Raw genomic sequence first — 8,614 nt, 5'->3', positions numbered from 1 at the left:
TGAGCCTTTCTCCAGGAGCTTGTTGGGAGCTAAAGGATTCTCTGTGCACAAATGTCAGCGTGGAGGTAGCGATCATAAAGGACACCGTTCGGGAAGCCCGAGCTAGGAGCCGGGCCACTGTCTCGCTTATTCCCCCTCTTGGAAATTAATCTTTTCTATAGAAAGGAGGAAATGAAATCTCAGAGAGTATCAGTGACTTGCCAGGTCAGGAAGTGGCACGGTGGCTGTGAACCCGGGTGCCTGACACCAGCACCCACGCACGCAGCACGGGCCGGCTCCCGAAATGCCCTCTTCACACAGGGCACCCGTGGCCGAGCTTGGTCCTGACTTCTGAGCCTCTTGTCTCCTCTTTCTCTTGGAGTGCCCATCAAATAGGAATTCCCTCCCCAGACCGCCAGGGGGCCCAGCACCTGAAATACATCACCTGTTCCCTCAGCACACACGTCTTGCTAATAAACACCACCAGGCCCTCCGCACTGCAGCACCACCATCGCTCTGCAGAGGAACACGTGAAGTCCTCCTTCTGAAACCAGGTCTCCGGGAAACGGCTGGGAAATGCCCACCAAACAAATCCAAATCACTTTCGGGGTGTCAGGTAGCCACGGGCTGGATTTTGAGGGAAGGCAAGACGTCAGGCTGATCTAGGGAGGCACTGGCGAAGATTCAGGGCCAAGCCCCTGCAGGGAGCTGTCAGGGGTGGCGAGTGTCCTGTCCGTAGCCCTGGGCGAGCCAAGAGTGATGTTGCCTGTGGGGAGGCAGGCGGCAGAGCTGCTCCAGGCGTGTGTGGTCCACACAGCGGGGCATGTGTGAAGTGTTCCCGGGACTCAAGCACACATTCAACGTATGTGCAGCATACGAGAGCCTCTGATTTTCAGAATTGCTCCTCCAACGTGTTAAGGTGATTTTACGTGTTGAAGGGAAAAATGGGTTTCCCATATCGTGTCCTTTTACATTTTTTCTTAGCGATTCTTTTTACTGACCGGGGTGAAAACTGTGGCAGAAAATACAAATAGGTCTTTCCAGGGTGTGTTAGACGCAAGCCCCGTGTGGAAGTCAAACAAGAGGGGTGTGGGATTCCATCCCCTCTGGGTGCTTTTCCAGGCTCTCATCACCGAGGACTGAGTTTGGCAGGGGCCCCCAGAGAAGGAAAATGAGAAACGGACCACTTTCTCTGCAATCCATACTCCTAAGGGGAGTAGAGGGAGTGCGTCCTCTGTGTGTCCGATGCCCTGTGTCTTCTGGGCGAGGCTTTCATTTGGAGCTGAGAAACTGAAGCTCAAATTAACCTAAGCGGCTAAGACGCTCCGTGTGTGTGTGTGTGTTTTGGGGGGTGGGGGAGGGTACTCTTTGGTCCAGAGCCGAGGTCTCTGCACTTCCAGCCCAGTTCCCCACGCCAGCCCTGATGGGCGCGGAGCCTCTTTGTCCAAGACAGACAAAGGAAGACAGAGCCAGAATGAAGTCAACAACTTTTATTACAACTCACATATTTCATAGAAAAAGGAATGTAGCGTCAGGTCCGGTTGTATGAAAAACGGTAAAATGCAGGTTCGTCCTGGTTGCTCTGTTGCCACCCGGGGCAGGCTCTCCGCGACATCAGGCACAGCAGCTGCACTTGTCCGAGGCCCCTTTGCAGACGCAGCCCTGGGCACACTTGGCGCAGCCCACGGGGCAGCAGGAGCAGCAGCCTGGGGAAGCAAGGGCAGCGTGCGGTCGGACCACGCGTTGTCCGGAGCCACCCTTCCCAGCAGCAGGCCTGGCCCCAGCTGCCCTCAGGCCCAGACCCCGAGTTTAGGATGGTGTCCTCTGTCCTGAGATAATTGCTCTCAGACACTAGGTTCAGGTTGCCTGCCCCATCTGTGCCCAGGACAGGGCACAGAGCCTTGGAGAGACAGTGAGCGGGGCCTCTGGGGACAAGAGAAAGCCAGCGCCCAGCACCATCAGTGATGTGAGCAAAGTCCTCAGGGTCAAAGTGGAGGCAAACCCCTGACAGAGCAGCTCCCGCTCGGGATAGGGAAGCTCTGGGCTGCTTCGACAGGAAGGGGCTGCCCCAGGTCCGAGAAACCACACACGGTCACTAGTTCATGTCCCTAAAGTGCTTCAGTCCCTGAGAGGATTCAGAAGCGTGACTCAGGAGGCAGGAGGACTAGTTCTACTGACAGGTCTGAGGTTGCTTGTTAATGACCCGTCTGGGCCTCAGTCTCCCTGTTCTCTAGTGCGCGCCTGGGTCTCGGTCATCTGGAAGGTGATTCCAGCTCTGACTGTGAATCCCTTCCTGGTGAGGGGGGTGGGGGGTGGGGGGGGGTTACCGGGAGGTTTGGTCACTGTCCTGCTCCTGCCTGCTGAGCTCTGGGCTCCCTGCTCGCACTCAGCCCAGACCCCGCATTCCCAGAGAAGGCCCCGCACACTCACTCTTCTTGCAGGAGGTGCATCTGCAGGCTTTGCAGGTGCAGGAGCCAGCGCAGCTGCAGGAGCCGCCTGCCAGGAAGGGAAAGGCCCGCGGTGAGCAGGGAGAGGGAGGCAGGAGCTACAGCAGACGGTCAGCAATGCCTCCCTGAGCCCTCCTCCTCTGTCAGGACCCAGCCCTGGGAGCTCGTGTCCACTCAGGCGGATAGAGAAGCCCCAGCTCCTCTCTTCTGGTCCAAGGAGAGTAGGTCCCCTCCTGATGGACTCCACAGGGAAGGTCCCAGGCTCCAGACCCAGCCCAGGCTGACTGGGGCTGGGGGCCAGGGCCCATGGCCTGAACCCCAAAGAGGCAATGTCCCCTCCTCCCCTCAAGTCCTGGCAGCTCCGAGGCCTCCTCCAAACACTGGGTCCCGGTCTAGCAGTCCCCTGACCAGACCAGCTGGGTGACCTCAGGAAGGACAGCCTGGAGCCTCCGTGCCCTCAGTGGTAACGGAGAGGCAAAGGGAGACTGACAGGCTCTCAGGAGCCTGGCTAGCAAGAAAGCCCTGGACCCGTGACAGGAGTCCTCCTGAGCTCCAACTCAAAACCCTCCCTTCTCGTCCTGTGCCTGGGAAGGGGGGCATCCTAAGGCTCAAGGCCAGGGTTCCCTTACCAGTGGGGCAGGAGCACTTGGGGTCCATCTGGAGGAGGAGTGAGGCCCGAGGTCCAAAGCAAGGGGCGAAGCGGCTTCACTGGTCCGGTGGGGGGCGTGTGGGAGCCAGGAGCCCGTGGGCTCGGTTATAGGCCGAGGAGGCGGCCCGGGCGCAGAGGCCCCGCCCCCGCCTCGCCGCCGCCCCGCGGATCCGCGCCCTCGCCCGCGCCCTCGCCCGCGCCCGCGCCCGCGCCGCCCGCGGCGCCCTGGGCCGGGCTGTGAGCAACAGGCGGGGCCGAGCGCACGATTCCACTTCGGTGCCGGCTGGAGCGGAGGAAGCGGGTGCCGTGCGGTAAGCGGTGTCCCAGCCCCCTGGCCGCCCCTTCGCAATGTGCCCGACGGGAGCAGCCCCCCTGTGGCCGGGTTGTGCAGGAATCCAGCTCCCGCGTCCTCCGGTCTTCCCCGCCCCAGGCCGCGCGCCGCCGGCCTCCGGGTCGCCGTTTCCTGCAGCCTGAGAACAGCCCCCGCCTCCCGCTCGTGTCCCTGGCTTGGCCGGAGCCGGGGAGCGGTGTCAGAGACCGCAGGCGCATGTGACCCTCACCGCCGTTTCGCCCACCCCGTGCGTCCCCAGGCGTTGGCAGCCCCGGTCCCCACCACGGTCCTTTGGAAGCACTTTTCCGGTACCGTCTCCTGTAACCGCCCCGCGATGAACATTGCCTTCAGCCGCTAGTCGTCACTTGTGTTTTCCTTTCCTGGAGGGATCATGGCGCATTTCTCCGGGGGCTCCTTTGCCTAAACTTTCCAGGGGCGCTCCTCACCGTAGCCGGTCCACCCCACGCCAGGGTGGAGGTTCCCTAATCATGGGGTGCTCCCCAGGGAGGGCACCATTGTAGGCGATAGGCAGACCTGGCATGAAATAACAAAGCGAGACAAGTGGATAGTTCCCTTCGGGTAGTCCTGACAATTACACACCATGGAGTCCATGCCAAGCCTTGTTAATCACTTTTGCTCTTTGAATTGTCACAGCAACCCGGAAGGGAGATAGTAGTCAGGAGCCCGTTTCCCAAAGGCCAAACTACCTACAGTACGAGGAGGCTACAGTAAAGGCAGGCACACAGTGCTGGGGAGCGGTGCCCTGCTTCTGTGTTCTTGTGGCTTCGCAGCTGAAAGAGAGAGTCAGTGAGAAAGCTCCCCTTTGGCCCAGAGCTGTGTCTTCAGCCCGTCTCTACCGTGTCCAGCTCAATCCTGGGGGGGGACCGAAGTGACAGAATAGGAATGTATTTATGCTTTTGTGGCTTCCTTCTGACTCTCTCCTTCAGTAGTGTTCAAGAGGTTTCTTTTGGTATAACATATTTCAGAAAATCACTGAAAAGAAAATGGTAAGGAAATCCTGATGCAGGTGACAGCAGAGATGGCAGGATCCTTCTGTATCTGTTAGGAGGACACCGACTGTCTTGCTCACGGCTTTCTATCTGTAGTGTCAATGGCTCTTTTGCGTGAAGGGAGGATAACCCCCTCAGGGGAAGTGGTCCCATGCTCACAGGGTTGATGAGGACGACCCAGAACACAGAGCTAAACACACCATCCTTGCTTGCGTGTCTGGAAGGAGAACAATGTCTCCTAGGCTAATGATAACAAATAAATAAATAAGTAGGTGATATGATAGACTACTCACTGAGTGCCCAGTATATTCTGACATTCTTTGCATGTATTCAATTCTTTCATCCCGAGAGCCAGACACTATTTTCTTGCCCTTTAGAGCAGAGGAGACTGAGCCACAGAGAGGTTATGTCCCATGGCTATATGTGGCACAGATGGGACTGGCCCTCCTGCAGGCCGACTGCAGCCCCCCGCCCAACCGGACAGCATGTCATCCCATGAAAGGTGAGGACACTGAACACCTGGCCCAGAGGCAGCAGTGGGAAAGCACTGAGCAGCTGGCAGTCAGAACCCTCTGCACGGCTCTGTGACCTCTCTGGGCTTCAGCCTCCCACCTCTGCAGCCAGGAGCACAGCTGGACTGTCTCCGAAGACCCTTGCGGCCCTGAAAAAGGAGAGGCCGGATTCAGCCTCCAGTGATGTCATAACCGGCACCATGTGGCCGGGAGGTGAGACAGCTGTAGTGTAGGTTTAGTCCTTTGAGTCTAGGCTGTGTGCCCTTGGGTAAGTTGCTTAACCTCTCTGGAATTGGCACCGTCGCTCCAGACCATGCAGGTTCACTGAGTGTGTCCAAATGCTGTGGCGGTGACTCGTTCCATGGGGCTTGTTGGAGGAGATCCCCACGCCCTCTGGCACTGGATAAGCAAGGTTCCTATCCATCTCTGCCCTCACCATGAGCTTGCTTGCGAACCAGGGAGCCTTTCTCCAGGAGCTTGTTGGGAGCTAAAGGATTCTCTGTGCACAAATGTCAGCGTGGAGGTAGCGATCATAAAGGACACCGTTCGGGAAGCCCGAGCTAGGAGCCGGGCCACTGTCTCGCTTATTCCCCCTCTTGGAAATTAATCTTTTCTATAGAAAGGAGGAAATGAAATCTCAGAGAGTATCAGTGACTTGCCAGGTCAGGAAGTGGCACGGTGGCTGTGAACCCGGGTGCCTGACACCAGCACCCACGCACGCAGCACGGGCCGGCTCCCGAAATGCCCTCTTCACACAGGGCACCCGTGGCCGAGCTTGGTCCTGACTTCTGAGCCTCTTGTCTCCTCTTTCTCTTGGAGTGCCCATCAAATAGGAATTCCCTCCCCAGACCGCCAGGGGGCCCAGCACCTGAAATACATCACCTGTTCCCTCAGCACACACGTCTTGCTAATAAACACCACCAGGCCCTCCGCACTGCAGCACCACCATCGCTCTGCAGAGGAACACGTGAAGTCCTCCTTCTGAAACCAGGTCTCCGGGAAACGGCTGGGAAATGCCCACCAAACAAATCCAAATCACTTTCGGGGTGTCAGGTAGCCACGGGCTGGATTTTGAGGGAAGGCAAGACGTCAGGCTGATCTAGGGAGGCACTGGCGAAGATTCAGGGCCAAGCCCCTGCAGGGAGCTGTCAGGGGTGGCGAGTGTCCTGTCCGTAGCCCTGGGCGAGCCAAGAGTGATGTTGCCTGTGGGGAGGCAGGCGGCAGAGCTGCTCCAGGCGTGTGTGGTCCACACAGCGGGGCATGTGTGAAGTGTTCCCGGGACTCAAGCACACATTCAACGTATGTGCAGCATACGAGAGCCTCTGATTTTCAGAATTGCTCCTCCAACGTGTTAAGGTGATTTTACGTGTTGAAGGGAAAAATGGGTTTCCCATATCGTGTCCTTTTACATTTTTTCTTAGCGATTCTTTTTACTGACCGGGGTGAAAACTGTGGCAGAAAATACAAATAGGTCTTTCCAGGGTGTGTTAGACGCAAGCCCCGTGTGGAAGTCAAACAAGAGGGGTGTGGGATTCCATCCCCTCTGGGTGCTTTTCCAGGCTCTCATCACCGAGGACTGAGTTTGGCAGGGGCCCCCAGAGAAGGAAAATGAGAAACGGACCACTTTCTCTGCAATCCATACTCCTAAGGGGAGTAGAGGGAGTGCGTCCTCTGTGTGTCCGATGCCCTGTGTCTTCTGGGCGAGGCTTTCATTTGGAGCTGAGAAACTGAAGCTCAAATTAACCTAAGCGGCTAAGACGCTCCGTGTGTGTGTGTGTTTTGGGGGGTGGGGGAGGGTACTCTTTGGTCCAGAGCCGAGGTCTCTGCACTTCCAGCCCAGTTCCCCACGCCAGCCCTGATGGGCGCGGAGCCTCTTTGTCCAAGACAGACAAAGGAAGACAGAGCCAGAATGAAGTCAACAACTTTTATTACAACTCACATATTTCATAGAAAAAGGAATGTAGCGTCAGGTCCGGTTGTATGAAAAACGGTAAAATGCAGGTTCGTCCTGGTTGCTCTGTTGCCACCCGGGGCAGGCTCTCCGCGACATCAGGCACAGCAGCTGCACTTGTCCGAGGCCCCTTTGCAGACGCAGCCCTGGGCACACTTGGCGCAGCCCACGGGGCAGCAGGAGCAGCAGCCTGGGGAAGCAAGGGCAGCGTGCGGTCGGACCACGCGTTGTCCGGAGCCACCCTTCCCAGCAGCAGGCCTGGCCCCAGCTGCCCTCAGGCCCAGACCCCGAGTTTAGGATGGTGTCCTCTGTCCTGAGATAATTGCTCTCAGACACTAGGTTCAGGTTGCCTGCCCCATCTGTGCCCAGGACAGGGCACAGAGCCTTGGAGAGACAGTGAGCGGGGCCTCTGGGGACAAGAGAAAGCCAGCGCCCAGCACCATCAGTGATGTGAGCAAAGTCCTCAGGGTCAAAGTGGAGGCAAACCCCTGACAGAGCAGCTCCCGCTCGGGATAGGGAAGCTCTGGGCTGCTTCGACAGGAAGGGGCTGCCCCAGGTCCGAGAAACCACACACGGTCACTAGTTCATGTCCCTAAAGTGCTTCAGTCCCTGAGAGGATTCAGAAGCGTGACTCAGGAGGCAGGAGGACTAGTTCTACTGACAGGTCTGAGGTTGCTTGTTAATGACCCGTCTGGGCCTCAGTCTCCCTGTTCTCTAGTGCGCGCCTGGGTCTCGGTCATCTGGAAGGTGATTCCAGCTCTGACTGTGAATCCCTTCCTGGTGAGGGGGGTGGGGGGGGGGTGGGGGGTGGGGGGTGGGGGGGGGTTACCGGGAGGTTTGGTCACTGTCCTGCTCCTGCCTGCTGAGCTCTGGGCTCCCTGCTCGCACTCAGCCCAGACCCCGCATTCCCAGAGAAGGCCCCGCACACTCACTCTTCTTGCAGGAGGTGCATCTGCAGGCTTTGCAGGTGCAGGAGCCAGCGCAGCTGCAGGAGCCGCCTGCCAGGAAGGGAAAGGCCCGCGGTGAGCAGGGAGAGGGAGGCAGGAGCTACAGCAGACGGTCAGCAATGCCTCCCTGAGCCCTCCTCCTCTGTCAGGACCCAGCCCTGGGAGCTCGTGTCCACTCAGGCGGATAGAGAAGCCCCAGCTCCTCTCTTCTGGTCCAAGGAGAGTAGGTCCCCTCCTGATGGACTCCACAGGGAAGGTCCCAGGCTCCAGACCCAGCCCAGGCTGACTGGGGCTGGGGGCCAGGGCCCATGGCCTGAACCCCAAAGAGGCAATGTCCCCTCCTCCCCTCAAGTCCTGGCAGCTCCGAGGCCTCCTCCAAACACTGGGTCCCGGTCTAGCAGTCCCCTGACCAGACCAGCTGGGTGACCTCAGGAAGGACAGCCTGGAGCCTCCGTGCCCTCAGTGGTAACGGAGAGGCAAAGGGAGACTGACAGGCTCTCAGGAGCCTGGCTAGCAAGAAAGCCCTGGACCCGTGACAGGAGTCCTCCTGAGCTCCAACTCAAAACCCTCCCTTCTCGTCCTGTGCCTGGGAAGGGGGGCATCCTAAGGCTCAAGGCCAGGGTTCCCTTACCAGTGGGGCAGGAGCACTTGGGGTCCATCTGGAGGAGGAGTGAGGCCCGAGGTCCAAAGCAAGGGGCGAAGCGGCTTCACTGGTCCGGTGGGGGGCGTGTGGGAGCCAGGAGCCCGTGGGCTCGGTTATAGGCCGAGGAGGCGGCCCGGGCGCAGAG

At 58.8% G+C, this 8,614-nt stretch overlaps 2 protein-coding genes across 2 annotated transcripts; both read right to left on the bottom strand.

Moving 5' to 3' along the window:
• Window positions 1-1,454: 1,454 nt before the first annotated feature.
• On the bottom strand, window positions 1,455-3,212 carry LOC137758414 (metallothionein-1E). The gene is made up of 3 exons (XM_068534477.1): window positions 3,056-3,212; window positions 2,410-2,475; window positions 1,455-1,685 (listed from the first exon to the last, which is right to left on the bottom strand). The coding sequence occupies exons 1-3, from the start codon at window positions 3,081-3,083 to the stop codon at window positions 1,594-1,596; spliced, it is 186 nt and encodes a 61-aa protein (XP_068390578.1). The 5' UTR covers window positions 3,084-3,212; the 3' UTR covers window positions 1,455-1,593.
• A 3,626-nt stretch (window positions 3,213-6,838) lies between these two features.
• On the bottom strand, window positions 6,839-8,614 carry LOC137758412 (metallothionein-1E). The gene is made up of 3 exons (XM_068534475.1): window positions 8,458-8,614; window positions 7,812-7,877; window positions 6,839-7,069 (listed from the first exon to the last, which is right to left on the bottom strand). The coding sequence occupies exons 1-3, from the start codon at window positions 8,483-8,485 to the stop codon at window positions 6,978-6,980; spliced, it is 186 nt and encodes a 61-aa protein (XP_068390576.1). The 5' UTR covers window positions 8,486-8,614; the 3' UTR covers window positions 6,839-6,977.

Source organism: Eschrichtius robustus, unplaced genomic scaffold (genome assembly GCF_028021215.1).
Source record: "Eschrichtius robustus isolate mEscRob2 unplaced genomic scaffold, mEscRob2.pri scaffold_885, whole genome shotgun sequence".
NCBI lineage: Eukaryota > Metazoa > Chordata > Mammalia > Artiodactyla > Eschrichtiidae > Eschrichtius > Eschrichtius robustus.
Note: the sequence above shows the minus strand (reverse complement) of the source record. Positions and strands in the feature narration are given on the sequence as shown.

What these genes read in the sequence shown, in the direction of transcription:
- LOC137758412 (XM_068534475.1), bottom strand. Translation starts at nt 8,485, where the DNA reads ATGGACCCCAAGTGCTCCTGCCCCACTG. An exon ending in CAAGTGCTCCTGCCCCACTG is followed by an intron (nt 7,878 to 8,457) that starts GTAAGGGAACCC and finishes CCTTCCTGGCAG; the next exon opens with GCGGCTCCTGCAGCTGCGCT. An exon ending in ATGCACCTCCTGCAAGAAGA is followed by an intron (nt 7,070 to 7,811) that starts GTGAGTGTGCGG and finishes TTGCTTCCCCAG; the next exon opens with GCTGCTGCTCCTGCTGCCCC.
- LOC137758414 (XM_068534477.1), bottom strand. Translation starts at nt 3,083, where the DNA reads ATGGACCCCAAGTGCTCCTGCCCCACTG. An exon ending in CAAGTGCTCCTGCCCCACTG is followed by an intron (nt 2,476 to 3,055) that starts GTAAGGGAACCC and finishes CCTTCCTGGCAG; the next exon opens with GCGGCTCCTGCAGCTGCGCT. An exon ending in ATGCACCTCCTGCAAGAAGA is followed by an intron (nt 1,686 to 2,409) that starts GTGAGTGTGCGG and finishes TTGCTTCCCCAG; the next exon opens with GCTGCTGCTCCTGCTGCCCC.